We start from the raw sequence: 13,618 nt of genomic DNA on the forward strand, positions 1-13,618 counted from the left end.
TAATAATGATGGTTGTCTATCTCCCAGATATCTACATCTACACATATACTCCACTAGCCACCAAGCAGTGTGTGGCGGAGGGTGCTATTGGTGCCGAAGTCATATTCCCCCACGCCCCTCCTCTCTGTTCCACCCGTGGATTGCACGAGGGAGAAATGACTGTCTGGACACCTCAGGTTTTCCCTTATCTTATAATGGTGATCATTATGCGATTTGAAAGTTGGTGGTAATAATATGTGCTCTACATCCATATGAACATTTCAAGACTGGGAGCTAAGATACACATCATATTCATTTGTCATCATAACCTTACAGCAAGCTGCTAATTTTGCAAAATCTGCAAGTAACTGTTCACACAAATCATGTTGATTATTAATATCATGATCACGTAATTCATTGATGCCACCAGATCGAAATTAACATAAACTGCCTTCCTCTGACTGCTTCCTTGACGATTTTTCTGGTGAACAAAGTGATGATTCTTTTAGACACCAAGTGACTTCGTTGTTGTCTTTAGTGCATAGACTAGTTTGATGCAGCACTCCATGCTGCTCTGTCTTACGCAAGCCTCTTCATCTCTGAATAACTACTGCAACCTACATCCTTCTGAATTTGCTTACTGTATTCATCTTTTGGTCTCCCTCTACGGTTTTACCCCCCACACTTCCCTCCATTACCATATTGGTAATCCTTTGATGTCTCAGAATGTGTCCTACTAACCAATCCCTTCTGATTAGGCTGTGCCACAAATTTCTTTTCTCTCCAGTTCTATTCAGTACTTCCTTATTAGTTACATGATCTACCCATCTAATCTTCAGCAATCTTCTGTAGCACCACGTTTCAAAAACTTTTATTCTCTTCTTGTCTAAATCGTTTATTGTCCGCATTTCACTTCCATACATGACTACAATCCATACACATACTTTCAAAAAAGACTTCCTAACTCATTAAATCTTTATTCAATGTTAAGAAATTTCTTTTCTTCAGAAAGGCCTTTTCTTGCCATTGTCAGTCTCTACTTTGTCCATCATTAGTTATTTTGCTGCCCAAATAACAAAATTTATCAAGTGACTCGTTTCTTAATCTAATTCCCTCAGCACCATCTGATTTAATTCGATTACATTCCATTATCCTCATTTTGCTTTTGTTGATGTTCATCTTATATTCTCCTTTCAAGACACTGTCTGTTACATTCCAATGCTCTTCCAAATCTTTTGATGTCTCTGACAGAATTAAAATGTCATTGGCAGACCTCAAAGTTTTTATTTCTTTTCCCTGAACTTCAATCCGTACTCCAAATTTTTCTTTTGTTTACTTTACTGCTGGTTCATTGTACAGGTTGAATAACATTGGGGATAGGCTACAACCCTGTGTCACTCCCTTCTCAACAACTGTTTCTCTTTCATGCCCCTTGACTCTTTATAACTGTCATCTGGTTTCTGTACAAATTGTAAGTAGTCTTATGCTCTATGTATTTTATCCCTGCTGCCATCAGAGTTTCAGAGAGAGTACTCCAGTCAACATTGTGAAAAGCTTTCTCTAGGTCTACAATTCTATAAACATGACTTCATCATTGTCATATGTCTTGGGTCTTCCTGTGTGTGGTGCATCTGTCACCAACCCTGTTGAAAAGGCTTTTCTTTCCAATTAGCCTCTGTTGGGACTTTTTTGAAACAATTAAAAAAGTTTTTCCTAATTTCCTTAAATGTCTCACCCATTCATTCCTTTTAATGCAACCCTATGCTAAGAACATGTTCTTCAGTCATGAATCCATTTGCATCCTCCATTACGACTCAGATGCTTACACCAGTATCACCTTCATAGTAAGTTGGAACAGCAAATCAGAGCATGCTCACATGCCATGGCATTCACCAGAACCACAAGCAAAACAATGATCACATGCCGTATTTTCATGGCATTGTAATTTGGCACATCACAGAACATTATTTTCAACGTAGAATACATTTCCAGATCCATGTAATGGCAAAACTGCATATTAAGTTATTTGAATATTTTCAGGTTCTCACTTCTGGCCTACCTCTGTACATGTAACTGGAAAATGTATGTAGGTTTTAGTAGTGATTTGGAGGTGAAGAGCATTGCACAAGATAGACTAGCTCTCCAGCTGCATCAAACCAGTTGTACTGTTATCAACAGCTTGTAAACTGCATATTGAATAAGAAAGTGTAGAAATATGTAGCTTGGGGATTTCGTATCTAAAGAGTATACGTATAGTATATATATTGCTTTTGGAACGGAGTAGAAAAGAAAAAAAGTTCAGTGGAGAAGTTATATTATAGCAAGTGTACCTTTTCCACCTGTTTACATTTCATTTCTTCTTGAGTCACATTCATTCTTTAGACCTCCTGAAATTTTTAATATTTTGATATCTGCTTTTCAGTACAGCAAGTTCACTTTTTAGAGAAGTAGATGCCTTGCCAAGACATACGTAGATGCAACTTGTGATGTATTCACTTTAAATGATGCTGTTCCTGTTGACTCAGAATATTATCCTTCACATAAAATTCTGAAATTTCAAGTTTTGGATATAAAATAAATGAGGTTGGGTACTTGGAGCCCTCAAGTAATGTTAAAAGTGTGAAGATGTTACTAACATAATCTTTTTACAAAAACTGTATGGATATAAATCCTGTTTGCATCTTGCTCTGTTAAACATGCTATAAAATTTACAACACAGTTGTTATTTTCTCTTGTGCCAAGTAAAGTACAGAAGCTTAAAATATTGTGGAAATAACACTCCATATATAACACAACTTCAAGCTAGCTGTTCCTCAAAGTAATTATAGATAAAAGAAAGTCTTTTTCACCCTTTAAATTTCCATTCTCTGATATAAAAGATTTAATATGTTTGTATTTACACTTTGTAGGGTTAAGAAAACAGGCTTCTAACTTCTGTCCAACTGGTTTAGCTGTACCCGACTGTGGACATGAATCAGATGATCACCAGATTGAGAAATCGTGTAGGAAACACTATCACTTACAGTTTCACAGAAACATATAACATCTGGCACTCATCTAATGTATCTAATTCTGTAAGGGAACTATTTGTTGCATTTTCTGATTTGCAGAAATTCACTGCAGTGGAGAACAACTTTCATTCTTATGCATTCGAAACTAAGAAAATAACATTCATCCTACTATTTGCCGCTGTTTCAACTTTCTTGTGCACCCTTCTAATCAAACATTGAAAAGTTCTCAAGGGTTGCAGCCAGCTCTACCTTACTCGTGATAAAATTGTCATCTGTTTTGCAGATTTTGGAATCTTCTATTGAAATCGGCATAAGATTATGGAATAACTTTAACTGTGTATTATTATCAGTGGAGTAAACAATAATAAGACATGAAAGAGTTATCAACGATTAGTCGTACTACGACACAGTTTCTAGTAGAGAAAATGCAGTGTTTGATATTTTTACTCTGTGGGACTGACCATTACAATTAGAAAAGATTTTTCAGTGTGTTTATTAATTTGACTTACTGAACTGTGCAGTGCAAGATTTTGCCGGGAGATAGTTAAATCACCACCACGGTAGGATGATGATTTATATTATTTCTTAAGTCAGCATCTCTTTTTCTCAACACATACTAATCATACAGGTATGAATGAGATATTGTTAAAAATGTTTTTTAACTGGCTTATGGCATTACATACCAGTTTTGAACTAAGACTTACTATTTGTGGAAAATTTTAACATAAAAGATACTTTTAACTATAATAGGTAAAATGGGATACCTTTATTTTACGAGGCTAAGGTATTAATCACAAATAAGATACTCCCTTTTCATATTATCTTATTAAAAATACCATTTTATTTGCTTTAAATTACTTATTAACTGGATAATTTGCATGCAATATGACAAAATAAACTAGTCCATTATCTCTGCCTGTCATACAAGTTGAGGGAAGGAAAGTTGCTACTCACCATGTAGCGAAGTTGCGATACGCGCAATAAAAAGATTCACACAATCATAGCTTTCAGCCATTAAGGCCTTTTGTCAGCAGTAGACACACATATACACAAGCATACTTATGCAAGCGCAACTTGCACACACGTCTGCAGTCTTACAGAGCTGAAACTACACTGCGAGCAGCAGCATCAGTGTATGATGGGAGTGGCGACTGGGTGGGGGTAAGGAGGGGGCTGGGGTGGGGAGGGGAAGGGATAGTATGGTGGGAGTGGCGGACAGTGAAGTGTTGCAGTTTAGACGGAGGGTGGGACAGAAGGTGCGGAGGGGGAAGGGGGTAAGTAGCAGAAAGGAGAGAAATAAAAATAAAAGAAATTAAAAGACTGGGTGTGGCGGTGAAATGAGGCTGTGTAGTGCTGGAATGGGAACAGGGAGGGGGCTGGATGGGTGAGGACAGTGACTAACGAAGGTTGAGGCCAGGAGGGTTACGGGAACCTGCCAATTCAGAAAAGCTGGTGTTGGTGGGAATTGCGCGGGTGGGAACTTTCCCTGCAGTACATCCTACGTTTCCGTAACCCTCCTGGCCTCAACCTTCGTTAGTCACTGTCCTCACCATCCAGCCCCCTTCCCCCCCCCCCCCCTCCCCCGCTCCCCCGTTCGCATTCCAGCACTACACAGCCGTCATTTCACCGCCACACCCAGTCTTTTAATTTCTTTTATTTTTATTTCTCTCCTTTCCGTTACCCCTTCCCCCCCTCTGCACCTTCTCTCCTGCCCTGCATCTAGACTGCAACACTTCACTGTCCGCCACTCTCACCGTACTATCCCTCCCCCTCTCCGCCCCAGCCTCCTCCTTACCCCCACCCAGTCGCCACTCCCATCATGCACTGGTGCTGCTGCTGGCAGTGTAGTTTCAGCTCTCTGAGACTGCAGACGTGTGTGCAAGTTGCGCCTGCGTGAGTGTGTGTGTGTGTGTGTGTGTGTGTGTGTGTGTGTGTGTGTGTGTGTGTCTACTGCTGACAAAGGCCTTAATGGCCGAAAGCTATGATTGTGTGAATCTTTTTATTGTGCCTATCACAACTCAGCATCTCTGCTATATGGTGAGTAGCAACTTTCCTTCTCTTGTATTGTTACATTCCATCCTGGGTTTTCCATTGTTTGATTGTCATACAAGTTGACTTTCTAAACAAATATACTTTCTGAAATGATAAACAGATTTGTCATTGTCACCTTGAATTGTAATATACCTGTTGCTGCTACGACCTAATGTTCTTACTGTAATTGAAAATAATGTTTGATTTAAAGTTATAGGTTATGTGGCCCTTCTGACAGTCCTTGACTTCCGTCCAGTGAACAATCTGGGACAAACATTCTGAATGCAAAACACATTTTTGGACACATGGAAATGAATATACAAGAATGTATCATAAATTCATCGTTATTAATTCACATTGTTAGTTCACTTTTTAAACCTGTTTTTTTCTTCATTCCCCCAAGTATCTTTATCCCAGTGACTACACTTATTCCAAATACTGTCATTATTTAAACTATAAAAGAGTGAAAGTTATGCACAGTCCCCTGATACAACACTATTACATTAAGTAAACAGTGCTTATGTTTTGTATTCAATAATTGTGATTATTCCACTGTGGTCTGCATTTCACATAAATGTTCAGTTAAGTTATTGGCAGCTTTAAGATTTTTTTCTTTTCTTTCAGACGGACAAGTCAATGGTTGAATTAGAATTGGATCTGAATCAAAGAGTAGGTGAATGGAATGCTTTGCAAGAAGCTGGCAGTAAACTGCAACCACTGTATGGCCCAGGATACACGGGACTTGTGAATCTGGGAAACTCTTGCTATCTAAACAGTGTGATGCAAGTTGTATTCTCGATTCCAGACTTTACTAAAAGGTATACATGCCCTAATCTTAATATTACTTATTTCTTTCTTTTATTCAACTACGTTAAAAAGTTTGAAGCTGGCTCAGTTTTTACATCTCTTTATTCGTTGCCTGAAATATGCAACGATCATAAGAATAAACATTACACTATGTATTTTTTTGCATTTGCTGGAATTTTGTTGGATTTCGATTCACTTAGCAGAAACTAAGCTGTCTAGGGCACAGTCGATACAGTGCCGCACTGTCGCCTTATAAACAAAGTAAGAGCCTACAGAATATCAGACCAGATGTGTGGCTGGATTGAAGAGTTTTTAGCAAACAGAACACAGCATGTTGTTCTCAATGGAGAGATGTCTACAGACAAAGTAACCTCTGGCGTGCCACAGGAGAGTGTTATGGGACCATTGCTTTTCACAATATATATAAATGACCTAGTAGATAGTGTCGGTAGTTCCATGTGGCTTTTCGTGGGTGATGCTGTGGTATACAAAGAGGTTGCAGCATTAGAAAATTCCAGTGAAATGCAGGAAGATTTGCAGCGTATAGGCACTTGGTGCAGGGAGTGGCAACTGACCCTTAACATAGACAAATGTAATGTATTGCGAATACATAGAAAGAAGGATCCTTTATTGTATGATTATATGATAGCGGAACAAACACTGGTAGCAGTTACTTCTGTAAAATATCTGGGAGTATGCGTGCGGAACGATTTGAAGTGGAATGATCATATAAAATTAATTGTTGGTAAGGCGGGTGCCAGGTTGAGATTCATTGGGAGAGTCCTTAGAAAATGTAGTCCATCAACACTCGTTCGACCTATACTTGAGTATTGCTCATCAGTGTGGGATCCATACCAGGTTGGGCTGACAGAGAAGATAGAGAAGATCCAAAGAAGAGCGGTGCATTTCATCACAGGGTTATTTGGTAGGCGTGATAACGTTCCGGAGATGTTTAGCAAACTCAAGTGGCAGACTCTGCAAGAGAGGCGCTCTGCATCGCGGTGTAGCTTGCTGTCCAGGTTTCGAGAGGGTGCGTTTCTGGATGAGGTATTGAATATATTGCTTCCCCCTACTTATACCTCCCGAGGAGATCACGAATGTAAAATTAGAGAGATTCGAGCATGCACGGAGGCTTTCTGGCAGTCGTTCTTCCCGCAAACCATACGCGACTGGAACAGGAAAGGGAGGTAATGACAGTGGCATGTAAAGTTCCCTCCACCACAAACTATTGGGTGGCTTGTGGAGTATAAATGTATATGTGAATGTAGATGTAGATGTCAAGTACAATAATAATGATACGTTCTGTGCTGTGCATTGCACGCACTTTGGCTTGGTGATAATATGAGACAACAGTGTTACTGCCACATTTAACTTTAAGATGTGGAGAGATGAGCAGAGAAATAAAACAGTTTAGAATGTCATTTAATTTTTAATAGTAATGATACATTATATGACAAGACTTTGGCAATATGTTTCCTAGAGGACTACATGAAAAAAAAATAAGATGCTCTTGTTCTTAGCTAACATAATATGTGTGATGAAAATTCCTAACGTAAACACTGGGTAATTTTTCCACATGAGCTGTGTGCGATGGAAATGCATATTGCAAGGATTTCACCATGTTGTTTGTTGTTGTTGTTGTTGTTTTGTTGTTGTCGTCGTCGTCGTCTTCAGTCCTGAGACTGGTTTGATGCAGCTCTCCATGCTACTCTATCCTGTGCAAGCTTTTTCATCTCCCAGTACCTACTGCAACCTACATCCTTCTGAATCTGCTTAGTGTATTCATCTCTTGGTCTCCCTCTACGATTTTTACCCTCCACGCTGCCCTCCAATACTAAATTGGTGATCCCTTGATACCTCAGAACATGTCCTACCAACCGATCGCTTCTTCTGGTCAAGTTGTGCCACAAACTTCTCTTCTCCCCAATCCTATTCAATACTTCCTCATTAGTTACGTGATCTACCCATCTAATCTTCAGCATTCTTCTGTAGCACCACATTTCAAAAGCTTCTATTCTCTTCTTGTCCAAACTATTTATCGTCCATGTTTCACTTCCATACATGGCTACACTCCATACAAATACTTTCAGAAATGACTTCCTGACACTTAAATCTATATTTGATGTTAACAAATTTCTCTTCTTCAGAAACGCTTTCCTTGCCATTGCCAGCCTACATTTTATATCCTCTCTACTTCGACCATCATCAGTTACTTTTGCTCCCCAAATAGCAAAACTCCTTTACTACTTTAAGTGTCTCATTTCCTAATCTAATTCCCTCAGCATCACCCAACTTAATTAGACTACATTCCATTATCCTTGTTTTGCTTTTGTTGGTGTTCATCTTATACCCTCCTTTCAAGACACTGTCCATTCCATTCAACTGCTCTTCCAAGTCCTTTGCTGTCCCTGACAGAATTACAATGTCATCGGCGAACCTCAAAGTTTTTATTTCTTCTCCATGAATTTTAATACCTACTCCGAATTTTTCTTTTGTTTCCTTTACTGCTTGCTCAATATACAGATTGAACAACATCGGGGAGAGGGTACAACCCTGTCTTACTCCCTTCCCAACCACTGCTTCCCTTTCATGTCCCTCGACTCTTATAACTGCCATCTCGTTTCTGTACAAATTGTAAATAGCCTTTCGCTCCCTGTATTTTACCCCTGCCACCTTTAGAATTTGAAAGAGAGTATTCCAGTCAACATCGTCAAAAGCTTTCTCTAAGTCTACAAATGCTAGAAACGTAGGTTTGCCTTTCCTTAATCTTTCTTCTAAGATAAGTCGTAAGGTCAGTATTGCCTCACGTGTTCCAGTGTTTCTACGGAATCCAAACTGATCTTCCCTGAGGTTGGCTTCTACTAGTTTTTCCATTCGTCTGTAAAGAATTCGTGTTAGTATTTTGCAGCTGTGACTTATTAAACTGATAGTTTGGTAATTTTCACAACTGTCAACACCTGCTTTCTTTGGGATTGGAATTATTATATTCTTCTTGAAGTCTGAGGGTATTTCGTCTGTTTCATACATCTTGCTCACCAGATGGTAGAGTTTTGTCAGGACTGGCTCTCCCAATGCCGTCAGTAGTTCCAATGGAATGTTGTCTACTCCCAGGGCCTTGTTTCGACTCAGGTCTTTCAGTGCTCTGTCAAACTCTTCACGCAGTATCATATCTCCCATTTCATCTTCATCTGCATCCTCTTCCATTTCCATAATATTGTCCTCAAGTACATCGCCCTTGTATAGACCCTCTATATACTCCTTCCACCTCTCTGCTTTCCCTTCTTTGCTTAGAACTGGGTTTCCATCTGAGCTCTTGATATTCATACAAGTGGTTCTCTTATCTCCAAAGGTCTCTTTAATTTTCCTGTAGGCAGTATCTATCTTACCCTAGTGAGATAGGCCTCTACATCCTTACATTTGTCCTCTAGCCATCCCTGCTTAGCCATTTTGCACTTCCTGTCGATCTCATTTTTGAGACGTTCGTATTCCTTTTTGCCTGCTTCATTTACTGTATTTTTATATTTTTTCCTTTCATCAATTAAATTCAATATTTCTTCTGTTACCCAAGGATTTCTACTAGCCCTTGTCTTTTTACCTACTTGATCCTCTGCTGCCTTCGCTACTTCATCCCTCAAAGCTACCCATTCTTCTTCTAATGTATTTCTTTCCCCCATTCCTGTCAATTGTTCCCTTATGCTCTCCCTGAAACACTCTACAACCTCTGGTTCTTTCAGTTTATCCAGGTCTCATCTCCTTAAATTCCCACCTTTTTGCAGTTTCTTCAGTTTCAATCTGCAGTTCATAACCAATAGATTGTGGTCAGAGTCCACATCTGCCCCTGGAAATGTCTTACAATTTAAAACCTGGTTCCTAAATCTCTGTCTTACCATTATATAATCTATCTGATACCTTTTAGTATCTCCAGGGTTCTTCCATGTATACAACCTTCTTTCATGATTCTTAAACCAAGTGTTATTTATGATTACGTTGTGCTCTGTGCAAAATTCTACCAGGCGGCTTCCTCTTTCATTTCTTAGCCCCAATCCATATTCACCTACTATGTTTCCTTCTCTCCCTTTTCCTATACTCGAATTCCAGTCACCCATGACTATTAAATTTTCATCTCCCTTCACAATCTGAATAATTTCACCTTATAGTTAAATTTTGAAGCCACAGAAGGTATTACTGTCATCTGGTAGTCTCTGAACTCTTTCCATATCGGTTTCTGAGAAATATATTTCAATAGAAGTACCGTAACTGTTATCTGCTGCATTGATAATGGGGTAATCAATATCAGACTGCCCAAAACCATCCAAGCACCGCATTTTCTCCTCTTCTTTTAAGACTGGTGTTTCTGCATCCCACCAGCATTTGACAATTATGTGTGACAAAGCTTTGTGCATTAATTTCAGTACATCTGGCAGCTTAAATGTCTAGTTACTTCTCATGACAAATCCTGTAACTTGCCTCCAGATCAGTTCTGTTGGGTTCAGATTGCAGTGGTATATTACAAGCTGTAAAAATGAGACATTTGTGCCCAGTGCCATTAAAATTATTGTCTTTCATGTTTCTATTATGCTTATCACTCTTGGTGGTTTGAGACCCCATCTGTGATATAAAACAATGGACATAGTCAAAGTAAAGAAAAATTTATTTCACAATTTTTCCCAGAAATTTATGTTGTAATTTCTTAATTAAAACACCTTTGTTGATAATATTTTACATAGTATCGATAATTAAGAATTTATATTTGCAATGAAACTGGAATATTGCATGTGATGTGTAGTTAGAAACAAGTAGTAGTACAGTTTTTATTAAAAAAATTATGGTTCGATATGTTAATCAGCATATATTTGATGAGTTTTATATTTAATTGGTATAGGTATCCAAACTGAACATAAAAAAAGTAAAGACCACACAGCAAGATTTGAACCAGCGATCTATAGTATACCTGATTAACGTCCTCCAGTGCTACCGATTAAGCCACACGTCTCATTTACAAAAACACCTTACCTGTAGTAAATACAGTTTCTCGAAAAACTTCGTAGAAGATTTTTCTCTGTAATCCTGTGCAAAACATGAACAACAACTTGTTTCTCACCATTTCACTGTGGAGCAGGAAGCACTGTCAGCCATGTTCGCAGGACATTGAACAGTATGACAGTCAGATCAGAACTAGCATTTGCAGAAACTGTGACTGCACATGATATTTTAATTAAAACTATGTAGCTGAAGTATAATTAATAAAAACATTGGCTGTTAATACAAAATAATATCTATTTCATTTACGGTAACATAGTGATAAAGTATTTAATACATAAATACAACCTACTTCAAAGAGCGTAACACCACCAGTGTACATATGCTATGGATCAGTGTACATGTGCTACAGCTGCTGACCAATTATTGAATTTGTGTCTGTTTGCGTCAGGTTTATTCATATGATGAACAAAGTATAGCACTCTGGAATTTGGATTATAAATGTCACAGTTCAGTACTGTTGCCATAGTTTTGGCTCCAGGTTTGCATTCAGTGACCGAGCTTAAGAGTAACTTTCCCTATACATTATTTTGCTTTCATTTTATTAGGTATTTAACCTTCTTAAAACAATTGGATTTTAGATTTAAATCTCCATGGCTGTTCATACCGTACTCATTTGTCATGGTCTGTAGTGTACTACAATATTCATGCTTAGTTTTCTGTAGTCTGTCATGTTAATGCACAGTCTTAATTGGTTTCAGTGTTTGTTCTCAGCCTTGTTCTATTTATTTTTTTACTTCATCCTTGTAATTCCTATGAGACATTTTGCAGCCTTTCTATCGATTTTGTCTTCATTTGTCCTAAGTTTAAGGTCTTATAATTATGTATTATAGATTTTGTTTTTGATGCTTTCATAATTCTCCTTCATTGCTCATCACTTTCCCAAAACCAGTTTTGAACAGCTCAACTCGTTCAGTCTCAAATCACAGAACTTTACAGAGCACTTCGAATTTAACAGTTTTCCCTAGCAAACAAATCCACTTTCTTCTTGGAGAATTTCAAGACTAGTCACTGGACTTAGCACCCTGTAAACCTAAAGCGTGGTATGTTCAAACAGTCCAGGATGAAATAACAACAACTTGGAAAGGATAGAGTGCTACTCACCACATAGAGGATGCGTTGAGTTGCAGACAAATACAATGAAGAGGACTGATAAAATTTTAGAAGTCTTGTTGATTATGCCTGTCTGCAACTCAGCGTTGTGTTGTAGAGATATGAAAACATTTTCCTTGTGTAGAGCCATGTTGTGGAACAGCCTGATGACTTGCTAAGACATTTGAATGGTTTCCATGCTAACATTAAATTCATTTTGGAGGTAGAAAAGGTTCAACAGCTGGTTATTTGGAATGGTGAGAGCTTGGTCATGTCAAACAGACCTGCATAGACCAATACGTGCACACATTTCCGAATCATCAGAACCAGAAAAGAGAAATTATTAATTTGCTCATGATGCACACAAGGCAAGTTTGTGATCTGCAGTATCTTTGTTTTTTTTTTTTTTTTTTTTACAACATGCTCTGTTACAATATTTGTTTAATTCTTGTGTTCTGTAACGATGAGGGGGAGGAGGAGGGGGAAAGGGAGGGAGGGTGTGAGTGTGAGAGTGAAACCCAGTGCCAGCAGTATACTTGTTGCAAATAGTGCCAAGGGGACCACCAAGCTTAACATACCCAGCCGACAGACAAATTACTGTCAACAGTGTCACATGCCCTCACTTCATGAGAAACTATGGAGAGATTTGGTATTTAAACTAGAACATGGCCACAAAGTCCTGCTGATCAGGAACTTCATACCACCACCTCTCCTCCCCCCTGCCACCAATATTGACAGTGAAAATTTTTTGACTGCCGGCATTTGAACAGCTTACCCTTGAGTTGAGCGTCACTGCACAAGCGTACATTAATGACCTCGCCCATGGAGGTGGGTCTGCAGTACCTTGAACGTGATATGCAACACCGGAGTGTGTTCGGAGGAGCAGTAGGTATGCCACCAGTTGCACAAGACATGTCAGTGAAATCTAATGTCAGGGGGAGTGACATATCGGTAGAAGAAATGGTGGATATTACCTATCTGCAATGCATACCCGAGGTGGCAGACAAAGTTAGCCCTGTATAGTGCTAACATGGCATAAAAATCATTTACATACTGACCAAGAAGGTCAAAGAGGTCTCAGATTAGCAAGGAAGAAAAGGGATCCCCTCAGAATGTTGGGAACATACCAAATGGGAATGACAGTACAATCCATCAATACCAGGGTCTACATCTACATGGATACTCTTCAAATCACATTTAAGTGCCTAGCAGAGGGTTCATCGAACCACCTTCACAATTCTCTATTATTCCAATCTCGTATAGCGCGGAAAGAATGAACACCTATATCTTTCCGTACAAGCTCTGATTTCCCTTATTTTATCATGGTGATCATTCCTCCCAATGTAGGTCAGTGTCAACAAAATATTTTTGCATTTGGAGGGGAAAGTTGGTTATTGGAATTTCGTGAGAAGATTCCGTCGCAACGAAAAACGCCTTTCTTTTAATGATGTCCAGCCCATATCCTGTATCATTTCTGTGACACACTCTCCCATATTTCATGGTAATACAAAACATGCTGACCTCCTTTGAACTTTATTGATATATTCCGTCAGTCCTATCTGGTAAGGATCCCACACCGTGTAGGAGTATTCTAAAAGAGGTCAGACAAGCGTAAACAGTCTCCTTAGCAAATCTGATACATTTTTTAAGTGTCCTGC

The 13,618-nt window shown here is 38.8% G+C and overlaps 1 protein-coding gene across 1 annotated transcript in view; it reads left to right on the forward strand.

The window, feature by feature from the left end:
* Positions 1-13,618, forward strand: part of LOC124790068 (ubiquitin carboxyl-terminal hydrolase 5) — a 160,033-nt gene that overhangs the window by 64,204 nt on the left and 82,211 nt on the right. Inside the window, exon 7 of the mRNA XM_047257633.1 lies at positions 5,646-5,839. Within this exon, the coding sequence (XP_047113589.1) occupies positions 5,646-5,839 (194 nt within the window). The remainder of the gene's footprint in view (positions 1-5,645; positions 5,840-13,618) is intronic.

Source organism: Schistocerca piceifrons, chromosome 3 (assembly GCF_021461385.2).
Source record: "Schistocerca piceifrons isolate TAMUIC-IGC-003096 chromosome 3, iqSchPice1.1, whole genome shotgun sequence".
Classification (NCBI taxonomy): Eukaryota; Metazoa; Arthropoda; class Insecta; order Orthoptera; family Acrididae; genus Schistocerca; species Schistocerca piceifrons.